Source organism: Polypterus senegalus, chromosome 7 (genome assembly GCF_016835505.1).
Source record: "Polypterus senegalus isolate Bchr_013 chromosome 7, ASM1683550v1, whole genome shotgun sequence".
Lineage (NCBI taxonomy): Eukaryota > Metazoa > Chordata > Cladistia > Polypteriformes > Polypteridae > Polypterus > Polypterus senegalus.
The window spans coordinates 27869646-27894228 of record NC_053160.1 but is presented as its reverse complement, the minus strand read 5'-3'; the positions used below and the strand labels follow the sequence as shown (position 1 = coordinate 27894228).

The 24583-nt window shown below is 34.7% G+C and overlaps 1 protein-coding gene across 1 annotated transcript in view; it reads right to left on the bottom strand.

The window, feature by feature from the left end:
* The window catches only part of ap3b1a (adaptor related protein complex 3 subunit beta 1a), a 344324-nt gene that overhangs the window by 167518 nt on the left and 152223 nt on the right, over positions 1-24583 (bottom strand). Inside the window, exons 14-19 of the mRNA XM_039758392.1 lie at positions 20382-20491; positions 19504-19680; positions 16040-16226; positions 13972-14102; positions 11323-11464; positions 2720-2867 (exon numbers count right to left, since the gene is read on the bottom strand). Coding sequence (XP_039614326.1) covers positions 2720-2867; positions 11323-11464; positions 13972-14102; positions 16040-16226; positions 19504-19680; positions 20382-20491 — 895 coding nt within the window. The remainder of the gene's footprint in view (positions 1-2719; positions 2868-11322; positions 11465-13971; positions 14103-16039; positions 16227-19503; positions 19681-20381; positions 20492-24583) is intronic.

Sequence of the window (24583 nt, the reverse complement as noted above, 5' to 3'; positions counted from 1 at the left end):
ACAACTGTAAGCCAGGGCTGTAGAGTCGGAGACAATTCTGTGTACCTGGAGTCGGAGTCAGCAAAAATGTACCGACTTCGACTCCTAATAAATTTAAGTTGTAATGAAAACAAAAAATACAGCAAGTTTTTATTTCCCATTTCACAAACAATTGGCATAATTAAGTACTTATCTGATGAAAGAATAAAACCCAGTGCATTGTTATGTTACTACTAGTGTGAAATTCAGCTGAGCTATATACAACCTGACATTTACGCATTGTAATCTGGATTATGGTACATTACAAAAAGTGCTTTCATTTTATTTCAAATATAATGTGCTTAACAAGTTAATTTGAGTGTAAACAAGTATAATGATGTAGGTGGAGGTGTGTGCTATGGCCTGATGTGTGTTCGGGGGTTTTTGTCTTTTATTAAAACTGGCCAATACGGTAGAGAGTCAGCTTCCTAGCAGGTAGTTCTGTGGTTAAATGACATGTATGTTGCCTTCCATTAATTAACATGGAAAATACATTAGCATATTAAATACAGAGGAGTCGGAGTCAGAAGTACCAGAAACTAAGGAGTCGGAGTTGAAGGATTTATCTACTGACTTTACAGTCCTGCTGTAAGCTTCCAACTTTATGTCAACAGTTTAGGGAAGGCCCTTTTCTGATTTAGAATGAGTTTGCCTTGTGCACACAGTCAGGTCCATAAAGACATGGAAGAACTTCAGTGCTTTGCACAGAGCCCTAACCTCAAATCTACTGAGGTTGAGATGAATTAAAATGCAGATTATAAGCCAGGTCTTCTTGTCCCAACATCAGTACCTGACCTCACAAATGCTCTTTTGGCTGAATGGTCACAAACTCAGACAAATGCATTACATTTTGGGGTCACATTTTCCAGAAGAGTGGAGACTGTTATAGCTGTAAAGGGGATGCTGGGATTGGGATTTAGAGGTGAACTTTATATTAATGCTTACTGATTTTGGAATGGAATGTCCAACAAGCTCAAGTGAGTGATAGTCAGGTGTCCACAAACTTTTGGCTGTACAGTGTATATTGCATACTATGTGTATTTTTTTTATGTGTTTGACTTTTGTTGATATTGCATTATTGTTAACTGTCCTGAGAAAACATGCAAGGGTTTCATTATGCTATATATGTAATGCACTGTACTATGTACACATTACAAACTTGACGTTATACAACTTCATGGCTGTTTGATTTTAGGGGAAGCAAAGAAAACTAATATACTATTTGAAATTTGTTGTAGCAGAAGCAGTTCAGTTATAGACCTTGTGAACATCCAGATAGGCCAAAAATGCGCTGTAATACAGTATATCTTCAGACGATAATTAAATGAATCTGTGTTTACACATCAAAAAAAATGAACATTCAGAAAAGAAACCAGAGCGCTTGGTTGTGTGCACTATGGTGGTCTTCAAAAGGAGAAAGCATGTGCTAGGTAAGGCAAGAATACAACTACTAACTAAATAAATACTGTATAAGAATAAAGATTCAAAGCATTATACATTTGGCATGAACTCCCAAGAATACTAGATAAAACATGCAAAAAACAGTGTCTGTTGTAAAAAATAACATTTGCATTTGCTTCACTTCAAAGCACCATATTACTTATTAATAATTTAAGAAAGCCATGTACTCCTGAAGAAAGGTTAAAAACAACATTAAAATGATCCATCATAGTAATGATATCCCTAATCTAGAAAAAAAGAGTATGTTTAAATGTGCAAGTCTGAAGAATACTAAAGAATTTTCTATTTTGTTTGTGAGGTTAATTTAATATTCCATTATCACTTTTTTCCATTTCAATTCTGTCACATAATGAATGTTTACCCTGCTGCCTGGAATTTAAGATGTTAATTTAATGAAGAGAATTTGATGGTAACTGGCTTTTTAACTTTGCAGTGATGAAAAGCCAGTATTAATTTAGACTACAGATTTCATTTGTTCCGAACAGGAAAAACAATATAAATCACTTTTAAAATCATTAAATCCTGACTTAAATTAATAAAGTCATAATTAGGGCATTATGCTGTGTTTGTTATGGAAGTGGCAGGGCGAGCTGCTTTAATTACTGTCTGTAATAAAAGGAGCAGAGTGCATGCTGTGCCCCAATCAGCACTGTCAACTACAGCTGAGCTGCAGCCACACTCCTGAATGAAGCTAGTTTCTATTGCTTGGGCACTGTGGGGTACTTGCATCAATAGTAGCCACTAGCAGTCCAAAACAACATGTACACTGTTAATATCAATCCTATCATCAGGTGCAGCATTTAGCATGCTAATTTATAAAAATATGACAAAAATACCATAATTTGTTATATTTAAAGCTGATGATTGCTAATCTAAAATCATTAAAAGAAAAAAACATTTTTAGAAATTACCTTAGGAATTCCACTTTTATTACACTTGTGAAAGCAACAGCAACATTGTCTGCTTGACCATGCTGCTGTTTAATAAAACAGGTTATCAATCCTTGAATTCCTTTATAAGGTCATGCATTGGCTACACATGAGTATTAAGACAACTGGTATTAAAATATGGAGTCAAAAGTCTACAAAATGTAAATAGTGTCTTACACTTTTTAGGCATAATGCAAATTTTCCATTGTGAATTGATACACATCCTTCCCTTTCAACTTTCTCCTATTCAATGGCTGATTCACATTATCTCTATGCAGCGTGTTCATTAGCAATTCTAGGGCACCACTTACCTTTCATTCCCTGTCATTGTTTTTTTCTTTGTTTTCTTTTTCTTGTTAGATTCCGATTCACTGTCACTGCCTTCACTGCTGGAGGAGGTAGAGTCACTACCTTTACTACTACTGCTGCTTTTATTCTCTTCTGCTTCATCTTCACTTCCTGAATCCACATTTTTTTAGACAATAAAAAAGTAAACTAGGATGAGCATAATGAAAGAAAATATTAAAACTACAAAAGAAATAAGTCAGCAACTAAGATTTATGAGATATTTTTATCTATAACATATTCATTAATGTTTTACATTTGGTAGAAACATTTACTAGGTAGGAAACTCAAAAAAAATGAATTTATTTAAGAACAGAACAAAAGCCACTGTATGTCACTATTACATTTAAAATATAAATTGAGAAACAATGGCTGTCAAAGGTGGGCTACAAATCAGTATAGAAAAGAGCCATTTATTACTTTACAGCAATGGAGTAATGAGTAGGGCAAAAGTGAACAAAACTTGCAAAAAAAAAAAAAAGAAAAGAAATAACCTTTATATACTGAATAAATCAATACTGTTTGAAAAATACTTAGTACTCACACAACAATGGTCATCTGGGTTGAAACAAATGGGTTTTAAGAAACAGTAAAATATTTTGAAAACCTTTTACTCTACCTGTTAAATTCCTTTTACAAGTAAAACCTTGATGTGCATCATGATGTCTTAAACGGAAAATTCTTTGAACTACAAATATGCTAATATAACTAGTGGCAATACTACAACTACTTTAAGATACCGAGTCTGCTGCTGATTTTGCAATTTCATTATACCTTAAGCAAATGCAAGCGATAAATTCTAGAAAATTTTGAAAATATATATAAAAATGTCTGTGGCCCCAGCAGAAGTTATACTACACAGGGGATCACACCTGGACATCTTGCTGTGTTGAACAAATACTGAAAAATTAGCTAAAATGCCATCAGTTTCATAGGAGAGTAGTAATACTAATTTACAGCCAAACAATGTTTTGCTTGTTTCTTAAATTATTAATCACTTATTCATTGCTAAAGTCTGAATTGTTAAGGGAAAAAAAAAAGATTTACAAGTCACAATGGACTAATTATTCACACCCAGACAGTGTACAGACAACTAATATATAGAAAGTTTGGCTTTTTTTAACAAAAGCTCCTTAAATAAATGAATATTTAAATTGGTCTGAACTTACACCAGAAAGCATATAAAGCAAGGAAATTAAAAACTATGAAAAATTCCGACTTGGCTGTCACAGTGAGGCACTATACAGACATATTGTTGGTATAAAGAAGCCCCTATAGCGTTTCTAGGCACACTTCTGCTGAATAATGCTTTGGGTGAAAGTCCTCAATGTGTCAGAGAGAGGATGTGTAGCATTGTTCATAATGGCACTCAATTTTATTTTAATTCTCTCTTTCACTCCTTCACTATTACACCAAGGAGGTCCAGAGTGTAACAACAATTACCAATAATACAATGTTGAATAACAGAGCACGTACGGCATAGAACAAAGCAAGGGATATTAAGTTTAAACTGAACATTTGTGAAAGCTTTTGCAGTTTTGGTCTGAACGTAAAAAAAATGCAACAGCTTTTTAGAAAGGTTTATAGATGAACAATTATTTGATTCCAGTATAGTGGAGTACAAGAAACAAGAAAAGACACAAGAAACTGAATCAGTCAAAGATTAAGAGGAGACATGATAGAAGTCTTTAAAAAGAGGAAAATATTTATTATGGTAGATGCCAACTGTTGCTTTAAAGTGAGTTCTTCAACAACAACATGGAGAATAAGATAAAAAAAAATGTTCATTAGTCCTCTTGTCCCACACGCACATACATTATGATGTGTTTCTCCAAAACCGGATTCATGGAATAAGTTAACAAAGTAAGCAATGTAATAGGCAGTATCATTTCTGTGACCTATACAGTATATGAGTTAGCAATTGTTTTTTAAAATATTGTTGATTAGAATATGTTGGAGTAGCAAGGACACTGGAGTTGGACATTACCGTATTTTAGGCTTCAATGGTGCGATCTAGGCCAAATTCTGCATCTGTATTCACATCCATTAAAGCTCCATTATGTTACACATAGTGCTGTTGAATATCAGTGTATGAACTGATGCTACATAAAGGATTTTCCCTTGCTACGGGTTATGTTTATTTTTAGAACAGGTTATGTTTATTTTTAAAATGTGCATTGTGCTCTCTGCACAAGCAACACACATTATATGTATAATAGGGTTTTTGCTTTGCACCCTCCCACAATATAACGTATTGTCTATGAGAGAGGAGAGACAGCTTTAGATTCATCAAAAATTTTGATCTCCCATTTTCAACAGATTACAATGTTGTAGGGTACCTGATATCGAAAATACTGATATCTCGATGATGGGAGTGTGTCTGCATGTGTGTGTGTACACCTGTATGCCAGTTTCTTGAAGATGGTCTAGAGCTAAAACGGCTGGACAGAAAAATACTCGAAACTCAAGCCAAGTTATGAGATGATGATGACATGCGGTGTTTTTGAGCCAAATCATGCAAGAGGAAGAGGCACTCTAGGGGAACCCTTAAATACTGTAATACTGCAATTAATTATGAATTCTTCTCATCAATTGCTATTGTAAAAACCTATTTTATGATCAGAAAGGTAAGCATCAGAGCAATAAATAATTACTGAAATGTTATAGAATAGTTCAGGTAACTTGGTTTCCAGGGTGCAAAGCCTACTGACACTCACGTCCGAATTTTTGTAAAGAGACTTTTAAAACGTAGACAGTTTATTGTAAACGGAAGCTTGCTCTCTGTTGGATCAAGCTTAAAAGAGCACCTCTGTTCTTTTGCAGTTCAAAATGACCACCCTGACTTTGAGCACTGCCTTCATGAGGCATTGGATTGGTTTAGAAATGTGACACTCAGTGAGCTTTCTAATTATTCACACCCAGTGTTAAGCAAAATTTACTCATGGTTGTTTTCAGATGCATATGTTGTACATCTGGCTTCAGTGAGACTAACTCCTGTGTGGATCATGCGTACTGTTCTATTTTATTCACCTCACACAGGTCAGAAACATTAACTGCAGAAAAAGATAGGGCCAGCAGATGTATAAGGCCTCATGAATCCAAGCCTCATGAGCTGGCAATACAGGATTCAAATAAGCCTGCAGTGTGCCATAAAATTAGCAATACTTGCTTGTCTTCTTCTGAATTTCATAATAAAAGACCTCTTCTTTAAAAACACTTGAGAGGAATTTACATATATGTGAAAAAAGGGAAGTACACCTTTAGAAGTTTTCAACAATTCCTTATAAATACACTGCATTACTATTTATAATGGTACAAAATATACAGTATGATTATTCCACCAATATTTCATTTTTACATGTGTATAGCAGTACATGTCTCCGGGCGATAAACTAAAATGAATGCATTGATATTCATTGATCAATTTTTATTTAGAAAATAACAGTGGTTGATTAATTCTTGCATAAAACATGTTCAAAAAACTTTAAAACTTTATAAATAGGAAACATGCATCTTAACTAAAAACTGTATCACCGCACAACAAAGTTTTTGCTTCTTGAACGCTGTTGGATGTTTCTTATAGATTTTTGGGTGCTGATCACAAATATCACATCAAAATTTACCCATCACGTACCGTTTCAGTTTTGTCATGATTTTTTCTTATATTTGTATTCAAACATTTTCACTCCCGTAAGTGACTTATCAACAACGGTTTGTGCGGCCTGGGCATGTCCAGGCATGGAATCAGGCCAGACTGAAAGCTGCTCTGTGGAAGTTGACATCCTGGGCAGGTCTGAACGAGCTTGACACTGTCTCCCCATGCTATAAAGGTGGCTTGCATACACTGATCCTGCTCATTTGGTTTATATAGATAGTCAGTGTGTATGTATAGTATCAGTATAGTATACTATTTGTAGCAATATGACACTAAGTAAGCTTGATGCAATAGAGGTGTCAGGCAATATGTCTTGTCAATGTCATAACAGCCGCGATAAATTCTGCTATATCTGTGGCGAATATAAACTTCCACCTCAGAGACGTTGGATGACTGCTCCTGTGAAGAATGCTTATCATCTGTATTTAGGCTGCAAAATTGGTGATCAAGACAAGGAATGGGACCCTCACATTTTCTGTGTGACATGTGCTGTCAGTTTAAGAGCTTTGGGTCTGTCAAAAGTAAAACCAAACTCCTGGGTTAGAGACTGCAGGAATGGTGTTTGCTGTCACCAGGTATGAAAATTTCTGTGTTTCAAGGCCAACATCATGATATAACCAAATTTTTTGCACATGTTGACAGTTTCTGTGGTGATATTGAAGGATTGTTCTCAGCCTTGGGTTGTGATCACAACCCGGAGGAGTGGCATCTCTTCATTGATTTGTCAATGTTAAGCCTGAAAGCTGTTCTGCTACACAATGGCAACATTTATCCTTCAGTACCTGTTGGGTATGCAGCACACATGAAAGAAATAGTCGCACTACTCTCGACAGAACTGGCCATTCCGTAAAAAGTTAGTTCCAGGACAGAAAAATGTGGCACATGAATCGCTTGTTGACCCGAAACTGGGACTCATGAAGAATTTTGTGAAACCACTGAACAAGGAAGGCGAAGGTTTTCATTATTTAAGACAGATGTTCCCAAGAATAAATGACCCCAAGATCAAAGAGGGCATTTTTGTTGGCACCCAGATCAGACATGTTATGAGTGATAAGCGGTTTGAAGGTCTGTTCAAAAAAATTGCCTGGAAAGCCTTCAAAGACGTTGCTGACAATTTTCTGGGCAATTACAGAGCCCCAAAATACATTCAGCTGGTAGACAAGCTTCTCAAAGAATACAAGACAATGAAGTGTAACAAGTCACTCAAGATTAATTTCCTCCACTCACACTTGGACTTTTTCTCCACAAATCTCGGTGCTGTCAGTGACGAACACAGTAAAAGGTTTCATCAGCACATTGCTACGATGGAGAAACGATACCAGGGCAACTGGAATCCGTCACTGCTTGCTGACTACTGTTGGACACTGCCACATGATGCACCAGACATCGAATACAAAAGAAAATCAGCAGCAAAGCACTTTTAATTCTTAATAGCTTATGCGAAACATAAATGTGACTAAATACGTTATTGTCAGTAAACATATACATGTCTATTTCTCAGAGTTCTTATGTGATGCAGTAAAACCAAAACTATATTTTTGCATACCCTGTAGGTAACTGTCACAATCAGCAAAAACCTTTCAGAAAGCAAGACTTTTCAAAAAAATGGTTCTGCAGTGTAATGCATACTTTTTTTTAAACATTATTGATTTAAAAGAAAAAATGGAACAGGAAAAGAGAAATGTCACAAAAATCAAAAAGACAGAAAAAGGTCTCCAGCCGTTGCACCCCAATGAGATGTCTGAAAAAGAACCAAAAAAAACACCACATAAATACATTTCTCCAGGTTCCCGATTTTTTTTTTTTTTTTTTGAGTAAGTTGCCAGTTTTTTGATTACTAGTAGAAAAAAAAAGTACAAAGAAAAATCAAGGAACAGAAAAAACAGTGGAGAATACAAAATAGTAGCATTCAGCATAAACAAACAAGACATAGAAATGGAGGACTATAAGGATGCGGCAAGAGGCAGACAGGACCAAAATATATGAAAAAAGAAACAGGAATTTTAGGAGTCCATAAATTTCAATCAGGGTCAAAAGGTTACAACTAATTAAAATAAGATTTCACTGGGGTTGCATAAAATTATATTGATTATTTTATATTGAATAAATTGATAATTGGGATTTTTAGAGTTTAAAATTGAATTCCAGCTCAAGGGAGGAAGTTGCCAGAACTTAATCTGATTTTAGTGAAAAAGAAAGCAGTTTCTTAACCTGCATCAAGAAAGAAACTAGTTCAGATTTTTTTTTTCGCCTTATACAATTACTCATATTAGGAATTTGTTAGTTTTCGCATACCCCTTGGGGTCAGAGCGCAGGATCAGTGATCGTACAGCACCCCTGGGGCAATTGAAGGTTAAGTATCTTGCTCAAGGGCCCAGCAGAGTAGGATCTCTTTTGGCAGTGACGGGGATTCGAACTGGCAACCTTCGGGATACCAGCGCAGATCCTTAGTCTCAGAGCCACCACTCTGCAAACCTAGTTGTGGAAACACAATTTTAAAAATGGGGTGGGATGTGGAATAGAAGAGTACAACGAAATGCTACAGACTTTGAGGATCACCCTTACCTGTGGGTAAAAGACAAAGACAGAGAGAGAAACTGAGAATTTAGAGCAGATGTCTTGGAATGAAAAGAGCCCCAATTCCCCAAAAGATCGCCCAGTGTACAGATTCCTAGATTGGTCCAGCACTGAAGGGAAATGAGACACCCACCAATGTTGAGAGAATTGGTATAAAACATAGGAAATCTACACACATTTCTGCACAAAGCCCAAATGTGCCATAACTTTATGAAACACCAGAAAAATGTAGGAAATGACAGAACCTCATTTAGTGGTGCTAAACTGGATATGTTGCAGAATGAAAAAAAATATTTGGAAGGTGAATAGGCAAAACTAAATAAGAGTCCATTGATAGCCAAGGAGGGGAAAGTAATGTGAAAGCAGACATAAAACAAAGCTCAAATTGGGGAGGGACACTCCCCCATCCAAACTGACCAGACTGGGGCCCAATGTTTAATTCTTGGCTGGTGTGAATTCCACAAAAACTATGATGCAGGTGAACTTCACTCCAAAAACGAAGGTGGGTTTGGGATAGGTAAGGGTAGCATCACTCTCAAGTAGTTTAAACACAGTATACTCATCAGACAAACAAGACTGAAATGAAAGGTAAGACTGTTTTAAGAAGTGAGAGATTGTATAACCTCTCCCAAAACACAGTGAAAATGTAATGCAGTGATGTCTTCACAAATACAAGTAACAGTAATACCAAGGTATTTTAAAGGATCTTACAGATGGGGGTATTTCACATATGAATTTGTCAGTCTTAATATGAGACGACCAAAGCAAGATCTGAAACAAATTTGGCCAGAGTAAAAAAGGCACAAGAAATACACTAACTGATAATAGAAAATGTATCTAAAAGTAGGCGAATAAAGGAATTTTTATCAGTACAAATAAATTCAAAGCCATCAAATGCTAAAACATTTTTAACCATACTCAAAAAAGAAAGCATTTCTGCATGGAGTGGGGGCACAAATCAAACAGAAAGTGAGTTTCCTGCCACCTTGCACTGCTAGAATACAGTATAGCAGAACCTTCATTTACCATCCCCACCAGAGGTTTAACAATTGCCTAACTATAATCATGACAGTATTCTTCCAGGTAGGCGTAAAAGACGAGGTAGCAACAAGATATCACCTGGAGGCAGTGTATTATGCACCTTCAGAAATGAGGTGCGTTTCTTGGAAATACACTATGTCTACCTTTGTAAAAGATCATTAACACTTTGCCCTTTCATATTCCATGAGAGAAAATTAAGATTAGCTATCGTAACAGGGGATTGCTATTGTAACAGGGAAAGGAGAAGACTACAGGAAACAAAGAAGAATAAAAGAGTGAAGAGTAACATGTGGACAGCAAAACCGTTCAAAAACCATCTTCAGAAAACTACCCGAAACCCACGAAACCCACATTACTCCAAACACAGTTAAAAGAACAAAAGAATAGGTGAAGGGAAGTTAAACAGCAAAGAAACTCATAGTCTCCAAAACATTCCACGACAAACAAAGAGTATCAAGTTACTGTTTATTTTTGTCTGTTTTTGAACTTTTTTAATCTTTCTAAATGTAAAAGTCAATACAGCTGGCTAGACTGTTGCTGGAAGTCAGTTCTGTAGGAACTGTATTGTGTCACATTCAGATGTCCACTGCCCCCCTTTCCTTTTGAGCTATACATTTTATTTTTTTTCTCTTTAAACTTCAATTCAGTTGCACAATCTTTGTGAATTGCACTTCAGTGAGCAATTGTACAGTATATATAATTGCTAATGCACTTACAAAATCATAATTCTGTGAATTAACAATAGTTTGAGATACTATAGCAAACATGTACCTGTATTTCTGTTTTCCCTAAATTATCTATTTAAGAAATAATTCATACATTAAGCTGTTTAACTGTGTATATTATAACCATCACCAATTATTGACAACTCATTTTTCAAAATAAAAAAAATTTGAACTATCTACTGTCTAAAACAAAAATTTAATTTAGAACAAAATATCGGTGCTACAACGGCACATTGTTAACAAAACTGTTCCATGTTTGTACCTGATTCCTTGTATAAATTGGAAAAGGTACAAGTCTAATCTGACTCCATCCCTGTGTATATGCGTTACAGTGAATACTGGCAATGAAACACTTTATGAACACATTAAATTAATCATGTACCTTCTGGATTTCTTGTGTGAACATGTACATGCCACTATGTTGTCCTCATTTGTTTACATTTGCAATATTATTGGTACTTGTCCCAAACACTTGCTTCTATCTTTGATCTTTACATCAAGTGTAAGCACACATATGGCAGTTCTTCCATTTAAGAGCATCATGTAAAAAGAGCTTTAAAACATTACATACCGCTGCTGCTGTCTTCACTACTGCTCTCTTCACTACCTGAAGCTGCCGCCTCCTCCTCATCCTCCTCGTCTCCATCTGAGTAGAATGAATGAGCTGGTTTTGTAGTCTTAACTTTCCCTAATTGAGGTTTCCATTGATTTACCTGCAAAAATCAATTTGATTATTGACAAAATGACACTTAACACATTTTAACACCTGGGCACTGAGAAAAAAAGCTCCTTAACAATTTAATAAAAAGATTTTTTTATTTGCTTTACTGCACAAGTGAATTCCAAAAATCTATATTATGTATTATTAATCAAACTGAATGTAAGACGAACAAAAGTGAATTAAATAAAACATTCTTAATTTTGAAACATATTAAATGTAGCATATTTAATAGAATATCCCATAACAAATATACACTCACTGTTTCTAGTTGAGCAATCCAAATAATAATAGTCAAACTAATAACTGAATTATCATTACATTATTTTAATTACTTGCTAACTGGTAATTCTAAATAATGATATATGCAGTAACCTTGTCATAGTGATTCCAGGGATTGGGAGGTAACAAATGGGCAACACACATGTACAGTGCCTAAACTGGGAAATGCAGCTGACCAAGCACATTTTCACTAGCACCTGACATTAGAATACTAATATTGCTTAAAAAAAGTGTGCAAGTTGCACATTTATCCTACAAAGCTGATTCACTAATTCCAGGCTCCTGAAATTGTAGTCTCATTATACAGTAGTTACAAGTCTCTCCTTAACACTATCGTGTTTTTATAGACTTCACAGATTATTAGTCTGATCTATACTAAACTAGAAAGAAATTACACTTTACTGTTAGGATCAGTCACTTCAGTAAACTGGTATCATATGACTGAGTGATACGCATATCCATAAGTGTGCCTGAAATTGGCAGGCACCCTGCCCATGATTTCTTCCTACCTTGTGTCCCTGCCCAGTATTATTCATAATTAACGGACAGTGATTAAAAGCAGTATTCTAGGGACAGCACATGGCTTTTAGTTTGCATTTGATTTATTAATTACTATAAACGGAAGTGTATAGGGTTGAGGGTAGCATGGTGTTGCAGCAGCACTGCTGTCACAACAAGGAGACTGGAGTTCATCCCTTGGCCATGTAACTTTCCTCTGAGTGCTCCCGTTTCCTTGCACAGTTCAAAACCATGCATGTTAGGTGGACTGGTGTTACTCAATTGGTCCCAGGTGTGTGTGTGAGTTCTACCTGCAATGGATTGGTACACTGTCAGAAGAAAGTTCCTACATTATGCTGGATGATTACTGTGATAAGCAGGTTTGAAAAATGGATGAATGGGTATATGGTACAAGAAGTGCAAAAAAAAAATTACTTGACTAAAATTATATTTATAAAAAGACAGGTGGTACAAAAAGTCTTACAGCATACAGCAATGTATTATTTAATTTACAATATAGTTAATAATAATTACACCTACAGGACTATATCAAAAATGTAAATCTAATTATATAACTTCTATAAAGAAAAATAAATGGTATGCCATGATTCAAAGAAGAAAACAAAAAATTACAACTGCAGCATGATGTTTTGTTTACATTTGCCTGCTAAATTGGTGTATTTACGTATATGTACACGGAATGGAGCTGAAATAGTGCAATAGTGATGTGCAGTGATATGACACAAATATTGTACAGTATTCTTTGTGGCTAACACTTCAGATTCACTTAACCAGCTTATTGAGCTATGCAAGCTGCCATATTAAGCATCTTCTCTAAGAAGTTGGTCTTCCATTTTCTACCAATTTGAAAATGTTAAGCGTTATAAAACCTTCCTTCATGTCGATTAATTTATAAAACTAGGCAATAAAATCTGTCTGTCTATACATTCCCAAACAATTATTTTTAGCACCATCAGAAATACATTAAAAGCCATAATATACAGTATGCAATGTCACATTAAAAGCTGAATCATATATTAAACTTGAGAAGTAACACATGATTCATCCCTAATTAACCTTAAGCACATTTAGTCAATTAGGAATACTAATAACTGGATTAATATATCCACATTTTTAACCATCCTCTTTTATATAAGGAAGACAACTGCTTTCATTAACATCACTCCAATAGTATTTTCTATCTTGATTACAAAATACAAAAATCTACAACATGCCTATGTAATAATTCCTCACCAACCACCAAAAAAATGAGAAAATATAAACTCTTGTCAAATAATATCTGCATTCACATTTCCATTTTTAGTAGAAAAAGAAATGGATACAAAAAAACAGGATTACCAAAATATAGCAAAAATTAGACTCTGAATTTTACTTAAGTATGTTCTAAACAATTACTTTGGATTTCACATCTTATTCAAAGATCAGGGACACAGTAGTTAGAGGACCTGAACAAGGTCATCTAGAGAGTTAGGGGCTTGACAAGAATCTCAATATGGATGCTCTAGGATTAAAACATTTTTTAACCACTAAATCACAAGTTTTCTACATAATGCACTAGAGGAGAAAATTTACATGTAAAGTACAAGTCTGTTTTATAATGTAAGCAGGGTCTCATACATTTTTAAGTATGAAAACTGAAAGAATATAAAGATCATCAGAAGCCTGTTTACCAGTACAAATAAATAAAAAAAACATCCATACCGGCTCAATAACCTCCACGTTTCTCACAGATGGGTCAGGGGCTACTTCAGGCCATTGAGACAGCTCCAGATAACCAGAGGCTTTGGTGTTAAGGGTATGGGATAATGTGCCAAGCTGGAAGCGATCCCTATCTATTAAAATAAGGGGAGAGAAATGAATGCAGTAATAAACAACATGAGCTCAGTGCCATACACTGCAATCTTAATCAGGGCGTCTAGTAATTGGTACTATATTATTTCAAATGTCATGGTATAAATACAAACTAAAGAGGCTCCTAATAGGTCAAAAAACTGATTTCAGCCCATAGATTACAATAATCTTCCCCATAATGGTCAATAAAAAAGCTAATCAGTCAGTGTGTTTAGAGGTGTTGCTCTGAAATGTTGCTTCTCTAAAAATTACTTTACTGTGAATATTAAGAATGACAGCGCAGTTAAACAATCCGCATAACATGTCTTGGCACAAACTCATCCAGAATTTTAATAGTTTTTTCTTCCTCTCTCCTGGAAACAGAGTCAGTTGTTGTTTTATTTATTTTAGATGATTTTATAAAGAATGAAATTAATCTTTCCAATACTACATTATATTTTATTTGTGAATAGCAGATTTAGAAACAATAAAAATGAATATTTAAAATGTTATGAAGCACCTCTTGAAGTTAAGTATGCTTTATGCAGGTAAACATAACATCAAAGGTTATGAACAGATAGCAACAAACAAAACAGTTAATGACTTAACATTTATGATGACTGGGATTTTAAAATTTAATCTTGATTTAAATATGGAATATAGCTCAATTCACAGTTCACAAAATTAAGAAAGTATCAGCATTTAACATTTATCTTATTAGTTCATGTTACAAACATTTATTTGCTAGAACAGTTGTGCAGCTGCTTCACCCTTTTAGACCAACAGCAATGACCTAGGTGGGGTAAAAGTAAATGACAGCAGCACACCACAATTCTTCCAAAAGCTGCAAACATGGTTTGGCTTTATACAATTTACACAGAACCTTGAACTTTAAGGACTAAGAGCCTGTCACTGGCTATCTTCTTCTTACACATACAGTAGCTCCCAACTCTCACCATGTCACCCAACGAAGAAAAAGCAGTCAGACAAGTGGTGCAAAGTGCTACTGTTTGCAGACCTACAAATTAGTGCTTAAAGACAGGCCTATTAATGTAAATATGTATAAATGTTTGGTTCTTATGAAAATTTTAAAAATGATAACCTTAATGTTCCATATTTAAAGAGATGCAACACTATGAAGCCCCACAAATTATTATAACTTTATACTATTTACTGTACATATTTATTATTTTAGTTCTCTGTCTAAAATAATTAATATTATTGTAGACAAAGGAAACAGCTTTATAATTATTAACGGTTTCCAAATAATCATCTGAGCCACAAAGGATAAAAATAAATAAAAAATCCCTTTAACTTCACATTAGGTCAGAATGTAATCATTAGGACAAGTTTTATGTGCTACTTTGCAAGTCTATATCTTTATGCAAATATTAAGCTAAATCAGTGAAGTCGGGACACTGTTAAAACAGAGTACAATTTTCTAATGTTTACATTATACCATATCCCTCATTATTTTATAAACAGTTAATTATGTATTTGATTAGTATCATGTTTCAAATTATGGAAACTGTTATCAGAATAACAGAAATAGGAAGTTCCTACAGTTTGGCTCAGAAAATGTAAAACCTGTCAGCTAAAAACTCCATAGCTAGCAAAGTGACAAAAAACTGTAGGATACACGACTTATGACAGACCTAATTAAATTATTGGGGTAAATATTGAAACAGTCTAGGTTTAGAACAGTTATTTAAAATAGTAGGGATAATCTTTTTCTAAAAGAGGAAAAGGAAATGGATATGGTAAAAATCACACTCATTAGTCATGACATATGAAACAGCAACATATCAAAAATACAACTCTCTTAAAAAATGCAATTACACTGATTAAATATATCAAAACAAATCAACATTAAAAGCATAACCAGTAGCAGAAGTAGATTTTTTGCATATGTATTTTCATTAACTTCAAAAATTATTACCTTTAAATGGAGACTCCAGGACTGGAGCAGGCTTTGGGGCCAGAAAAATTTTCTTTGCATATTTGCTCAAGGCACCGCTCTTCTCATTGGGAACAATCAGCTGCCTAATAAATCTTGTACGATCTCTAATGTCATAGTTCTGATCATACTTGGCCAGATTTAATATATACTGTGTAAGCAATTTCGTCTGGTGGAAAGAAAAAGAAAACAAAACAAGGAGAAAGCATGTTATTTATGATTATTGATAACTCTTGAATAAACATATTTAAAGCAGTAATAAAAATGAATGGTTATGGCAAATAAATGTTGCCCTGTTGGGAATTAGAGGTTCCAAAGCAGCAAATCGAATTCTGAAGCCAAGACACATGTCCTCTTCTGCACTGAGTAGGTGAATGCTGAGAGCTGAGAAGCCGGCATGTGCTAGATTATTAAACTGCTGAAGTGGAAAGAAAGGCATCATTAAAAAATAATCATATATGGCAACACTGCTGAAGGGTCTACGTGAGGATAATGAATGTAGAAATACAACTAAAAACACAGCCCTCAAAGTTAATCAGAAAAATATGCAGGACATCAAAACATCAGAGGGCATTACAGGGCTTGCAAAGTGCTCCAGCAGAGGTGTGCTTTATGAAGAGATACTGTCCTCTGCATGCGCAATGTCCACACTCGGATAATGCTCAGTTACTTTACCCTGAATTATGACCCATTAAGTCAACCACATGAATCACAAAACTGTATTACTGCAAATTATTTGCAGTGCATTTAGCTGTTACTTCCTCGTCTTGGCAAGATGCTGAACTCCTCAGCAAACTAGGATAAGTGACTTCACACTATCCTTTTCTCCTGTTTATAGCTTCAGTTAATGCTGGTCATTTATTTATAAAGTCCTTCCCAAAAAAAGAATTATTATCGTGATGTAGAATTATTATGTTTCTATGCCTCTTCCATTTCCAAGACCATCACTAGACAAACAGCTAGATGATGTTACAAATACAAAACTCACAATATTTTATCAGTTGCTATACATATTGTAAATGTTTACTGCTTCTAAAAGTTATTTTACGTTTACCCATCCCATGGTCAGAGTTTATATCATAATAAGAAAACTATTGAAAAAGATAAAAAAAAAAAAAAAAAATCAGGTAGAATATTGAAGATATAACACGTTTACTTTACTGGCAAAAGGATTACATTATAGATAAAACAAATTAACCCAAACCACATGTTATAAATGGTATTTAATAATTATATACTGTATTACATCACTGTTTGTAAGTTTCTACAAATAATACTTTAGAAAAGCACTGGTTTACTGTGTGTAAATTCATCCAACACAGTACACTTTTTCATATAATTTAAACCCCTCACTATGAAAAATGTTTTTAAATATTTACACAAAATTACAATTAACCAGATTATAGGTTATGTTCATATTTGTTTATTAATCAGTTAACTGAACTACAGGTTTTTGTTTTGGGGATCAGATAAACCAAATTATGGTCAGATCTATTACAGTAATGCATAGACAGGAAATGTTCCTTATTTTTAATCCTGCTGTGAGTGAACACATTATACACAAATTGTCAGCATGAACAACAGGGAATCATATGTAAAACACCAAGAAATGGCCATTTGGATGTTCTGCGGCAGGTTTACTGATGAAGCAGTTTCATGACATCTGCACCATCAGCCAGGGTGGGGAACGCAATACTCTAACTTAAAAAGCAAGTACTTAGGTATTTCAAAAATAATTAACTTCAGACTCTCACATGTCATATTAGCGATTTACCTCATGAAATATATAATTAAAGGTTGAAATCACCCCTTTCGTTCAAAGTGAAATGTTTCTAGAATTAACCACAGTTTCAGTAAACTGCAACATGTTGGTAAAATTGGATGAAAATATATTTTTTAAATATTAAGCTATTAGTTTTATTAACAACAGAATAATAGGCTCTATATAAATACAGTAATCCCTCCTCGATCGCGGGGGTTGCGTTCCAGAAAGCTCTGTAATCTGAGCTGCAATTTTGAATTCACATTTAACATCAAACCTCCACATCTGAAGAAATGACATTCCTTAGGAAGCAAAGGCATGAATTTAAATGTGGAACTGGAAGAGAAAAACATCTGGGTCTCTTTATCTGATAAGCATCAATCACAATCAAAAAACACACAAACATGTCTGCAATTCTTAGGTGCCATGGTCATGAAGGAAACTGACCCTAACTCAACTCTTCTAACTTTAACAGGTAAAATTATGTAATAATCAAACTAAATGTTGAATGTATGAGCAGCAAAGAAACTTTTGTTTATTATAAAGTGTCAGTATTAGCTCCGTACTACCTGCTTCAAATCAGATGAGGCTCAGCTTCTGTTCCCTGTAGCAAACTTAGCAGATTTACTACTGCCTTTACTATTGCCTTGGATGTGGCCATCAACAAAAGCTTCAGCACTGCTCTGCTTCGAAGGCGATGGCTAGTGCCAGACATCTGAAGCAGAAAGCAGCTTATAATGCAGTTGGTCAAGTGTGACACAGAGTAAAGTTTCACTAATGCACAGTTAGGTACATAACAACCAAGTCAGTCATCTGGCTGAATAATGAGTTAATTTTCAATATATTTATTTTATGCTAGCATGAGAGGATCATATGTGAAACAGACTATAACTGCACTATAGCTAATCACCACAAGGGTTATAGGTATCTCGCTGTGTCTGTCCCCCAATATTGGACCAGAAAACCTTAATACAAACATCAACTTCTTCTCTTAAGAAGACAGGGAACCCTGCAAAGTAACATGGCTTGAAACACTGCCGGGTGGATAATCACAATAACTATATTAGCGTGTGAACTTCTGGTTGCTGAAAACATGAAATAAATCTTTAAATTTTATAAGTTCTTGATCCAAATTTAACGCAAAAGCTAAACTTGTGACAACAAAAATTATTTTCAATAGACTTGCAGCTGCTTGCTCCCAGTCATGTAACTTACTTCAAACAATGCCATTCCAAACGAAAGTAGACTCCTTTACAGAAAAGTTGTGGGAGAAAGAACAGCCGCTATATTGAAGAACAAATACACTGGGGAAATTGTAAACCAGCCAATCTTGCAAAAGCACTTAAACTCCAGTCCCATAAACTAGTATTTTTTTTGGGCAATTCTTTAGACAAGAAATAAAATGAAGCAACTTAAAAAGATTGTTCCCTCTTTATAGGAAACAAAAGAGAAAGGAACCAAGTCATCTCAGATTTATGATTTGTGCTGAACAACAATAATAATTTTAACAAATACTTTTTTAAATGATTTAAGTTCTAATAATGTAAACTAATAATACAGATATTTCTACAATAGTAAAAAAAATTACTACAAAATATAATGCTTATTAGATGTTTGGAAATTGTTTCAATGAACTGTTCCTAAGAACTTATATAGTTAAACAACAATTTAGTGATATCAATACCTGTTTGGAGTTTGTAAGATATAGTTTGGCAGCCAAGTTTAAAATCTGTAATTTCACAATCTCTTCTTCAGAGGTAAATGTCTTAGCCATTTTTCTTAGTACATCAGGGGCTATCTTTGGGACTCTTTCACAGTATTCTCCGATAAGCCACAGAATGCTGGCTCTTGCCATTGGAACCTTGAGATACATTTATAACATAAATTCATTTAGTAAATAAATTAATACTGCACTGTAAACTATGATAAAATTATGGCATATTAAATGCTAAGCAAAAATATAATATTGTACAGCATGTCTTTAATTTAACAACTGCACTGGCAATTAATACTTCAATTCTAAAGGAATAAACAAAAGAAAAAAAACAAACATGCATAAATATTAATACGATTCTTGCCTAATTTCTCCAGCAATCAAAAACGTGTTAAAAGCTTAAACAGAAAATTTGTATAAATTTAAAGTTTTTTTTGGATATACTTTGTTAATAACCCGGAGAGATTGGCTTTTCACATGACATTTCAGTCACAGCACTGGGTCAGCCATTATACAGTGTTCCTGGAGCAATTTTCAGTTTAAGAGCCTTTATGAAAGCAGCATCACTTCTGGCAGTAACAGGATTTGAACTGGCATCCTTCAAGATACCAGCCATAGAGCCACCACACTCTATACAAATGCATGGATAATTTGGTTCCTTTGAACCAAACTCTTGTTTTTCCCCCAATTAAGTTTCACATTTGAAAAGGAAATTTGCATACCGTAGGCTTTTGGCAATTAATGTATTTTCAAATTACTTTCATTAATCCAACAGTTTTATTTGAGACAAATCAACAGTGAGTACTATTTAAGAGTAATACATGTACCACAAAGCTATTTATACTTACAGTTATATTATCCAAAAGCTTGGCCATATGTTTAATAATATCACCATGCTGTGTGGACTGCGTTTGCAAAAGGTTTTTGATAACTACCACACTTTCTGCCACAACAGTTTCTGTGAGTGAAAAAAAATTACCTTTTAAAAACAATTTTAAAATAAGACACATAGTCAAAATACTTAGCTTTACATAGTTGCAGTGCCTAAAAAATACAATTGTGTACTTGTGTAACTAGAAAACATTCAAATATAAATTCAATCAAGTTAAAACCTTTATTTTTACACTGAAAGTTTTAAGAAGGAAGAAAAACACTTAAATAAAATAAAGCAATTTATGAATTGTCACTTAAGTTTCTCGTAGTTTAAGTTCCAGAAAAAGGAATCAGATTCCAAAATCAATAATTCAGTATTTGTTGTCTGATCGCTACAGTGATTTTAAAACAGTTTAAGGTTTTGAAAAAGAAAAGAAAATTTATGCAAATTCAGCTTATATTTACTAACTAACCTTAAGGTTAGAATATAGGCTGTCAAGTCTATAACTATATATTACCTATTAGATTCCACTTCATATAAGAAGAATAGTAATATGTAATGCAAACTACAGGAAACGAGTAACCAATTTATGTTTGTTAGCAAAGTAACACTATTCATTTCATGTGATGAAAAACAGTATAACTGATACTCACACATATAACTAAACACTTGTCAAAGTTTATATAGTAGAGTAAAAGTATAACTTAGTTAATAATTTTGTATAATGCAATAAACTCTACAAGCTGACATAAAGTTAATTATTAAATGTTAATTTTTATATACAGTATATGCCAAGTATTGAGATATTTACATGTATTAATTTAGACACGTCTAAAGTGTGTTAAAAATTAAAATTACACAGTTGATAAATTTTGTATACTTCTACAGTGAAAATCCTGGAAATTGAAATGACTAATACAGTCATAAAGTGTGTCAATACTGGGGGTTAAGTCAGCAAACATGTGCAACCTACCCCCTTACCTACTACAGTAAGTAACAACACTGATACTGTGTAGCTTGGAGTTACTTCTGTTTTTAGTTGTGGGTCTATTGCTTTAGCTGCAAGCTCACACTATAGAAATCATCATTACAATGATACAATGAAAAAACATTTTGTTTATGTATTCAAGTGAATAGTTCTTGCATTCATAGTTCATGTAACCATGGAGGCTTCAAATTGTAAACACACTTGACAAAATAAAGCTGAAAATGAAATTTCAGCAGATTGTACAAAGCACTGAAAGACCTGTACATTTCATTTGTTTGTTTTGGTTCTGAAAATGTCTTTTCTGTGCAACACTAACATTTCAGTAGGCATACCACAACAGAAATAGGTAAGGATTCTGCTCCCCCTTCATGATTAAAGGCCTCATGATTGTTGTAGGTTATTGGTTTTATTAATATTACTCTAATAAAGCATCTTTAATGAATGAGCCTCATGCTCTGGTGTATCTAGATGAAAGGAATTTGGTTGCTTTTTTTGTTCTCACAATTTAATAAAAGTTTACAAGCAGAAAGCAGTATACAACTGCAACCTTAGAAAACTCCACTCCAAGAGAATTCTTCCTTTTGATATCCTAAAATGGCAAAATTAGATTTTCTGTCAATGACATTTGTACATTTCTGTCTGTCAGAGATCACTTAACATCTGAATGGCATCTCCCTAAAATTCATTCATTAAGCATCTACACATTATCTCAGAAACAAGCTGCCCGACACAGCTGTTGAGCCAAGACCTAAATCACAGACAAGAAACCTGCCCTTGATTCTGCAATACCAGAGACTCATATATTAATAATATATATGCTGTCCTCCTGTACCTTAACAGATGTTGTTTGAAAGAAAAGAAAGCATAAAAGGTCAAACTAGTTGATTTTCTTCTTTGATGTTTGAGTGTGTTGGCATCAGTACTTGTTTCAGGATGTGTTTTTTGGGCAATAGACTGTGACATAAAACAATGTACTTTTCAGAGACAGTTGTGTGTACAGTAATCCCTTCTCGATCGCGGTGGTTGCGTTCCAGAACCCCCCGCGATAGATGAAAATCCGCGAAGTAGAAACCATACAGTATGTTTGTATGATTATTTTTATATATTTTAAGCCCTTAGAAACTCTCCCACACTGTTTATAAATATTCTCCGCACAGTTATACAGTAAACCCTTGTTTATCGCAGTTAATCCGCTCCAGACAGATAAATGAATTTCCACGAAGTAGGATTCTTTATTTATAAATCTAATATTTTCGCAGTTAGAGCATAGAAAACCTGATTACGACCTTCTAAATACATTTTTTAACATTATTAGAGCCCTCTAGACATGAAATAACACCCTTTAGTCAAAAGTTTAAACTGTGCTCCATGACAAGACAGAGATGACAGTTCTTTCTCACAATTAAAAGAATGCAAACATATCTTCCTCTTCAAAGTGCGCGTAAGGAGCGGAGAATGTCAGAGAGAGTAAAGTAAACAATGAAAAATCAATAGGGCTGTTGCGCTTTTAAGTATGCAAGCACCGGGATAAAGCAGCGGCAATGAAGGGATCAATGCGAAGGTAGCCTTTCATCATTTTTTACAGGAGCGTCCGTATCTTCTAAGAAAACAGCCTCTGTGCAAAAAGCCCTCTGCTCACATCTCCTCCGTCAGGCGCAGAACACGCGTCAGAGAGAGAGAGAGAGCGAGATTAAAGCAAACAATCAAAAAATCAATAAGTGTGCTTTTGGACGCACCTCGATAAAGCGGCATTTCTTAGAGGAGCGTCCGTATCCACTAGGCAAACAGCTTCTGTGCAAGCAGCACCTCTGCTCACACCCCCTCCGTCAGGCGCAGAGAATGTCAGAGAGGGTGAGATAGAGGCAGAGACAAGCAAACAATCGAGCACCGCGCAGGAGGCATATCTTATAGCATTGAGGAGTTTTAGTTAATATGTAATACGTGCTCTGATTGGGTAGCTTCTAAGCCATCCGCCAATAGCGTCCCTTGTATGAAATCAACTGGGCAAACAAACTGAGGAAGCATGTACCATAAATTAAAAGACCCATTGTCTGCAGAAATCCGCGAATCAGCGAAAAATCCGCAATATACATTTACATATGCTTACATATAAAATCTGCGATAGAGCAAAACCGCGAAAGTCAAAGCGCGATACAGCAAGGGATCACTGTATTACAACATGAAGACAAATGTTTAACTGTGTACTCAAAACATCTTGATGGTGTTGACGGAAGAAAATGATTTCCGGCTCATCTAACATGTTTATATGGCATCAGTTTCTGTAATTGTGGAGCAACAGCCTTGGCTACATTTTTGGCCTAAATTATCAGATTAAGGTGGGCACTGGATTCTTCAAAGGGTACATATTATTTTCTGGGCTGTTAATTATTTTAATAGGGAGAATATAAAGGGCCCAATGAAACTTGCTAAATATTTTTAAGATAGTGATTATCTGACTAAGGCCAACAGGACTTACCAAATAGGACCATACTGGCAATGGCCTCAAGATAACTCAAAGGATGTCTCACAACTGTATACTTCCACTGATGTTGCTGACCTGGATGGAGACCAGTAAACTCCAATCTGCTCCTCATACTTTCCCTGACAAGAGACTCATCATATGTGGGAGAAGATTCTTGAAGCAGCTATACTGTGATTGGGGTGGTGAAAGGGGATCTAATTACTATAATAAAACTTTTAATTTTATTCATTGTTTACTATATGCCTCAATCTGAACCCGAGTTATATGTACATGCACCTGAAAGTAGCTTTCTCATCATGATTGCTGTGCTAATTCTCTATGACAGACAATCAGGGAGGACCTTATGGTAGAGCAACCATTGGAGTGCAATGTAAATAGGCAATTGAGGCAGCTTGGAAAACTAATGACAATACCTCTGGGCACTGTCCAAGGAAGTATGTCAGGTACATGTCACAGGTATGAAGCCTAGGGCTTGACATCAGACATTGTAATAGCATCACATTGTGTTATCATTGTGAATTGATAAATATGTTCTGATCTGCTCATTCTGTTAGCTTCTTGACCATTTTGCATATATATTTCTAATACAAAACAACGGAAGAAACCTACAATTTGTCTAATTACCCTAAATATAAAAATTAGATTTTGACCATCATCATTAAATAAAACTGGGACACAGATTAATGTTACTTCATTAACATTTTGA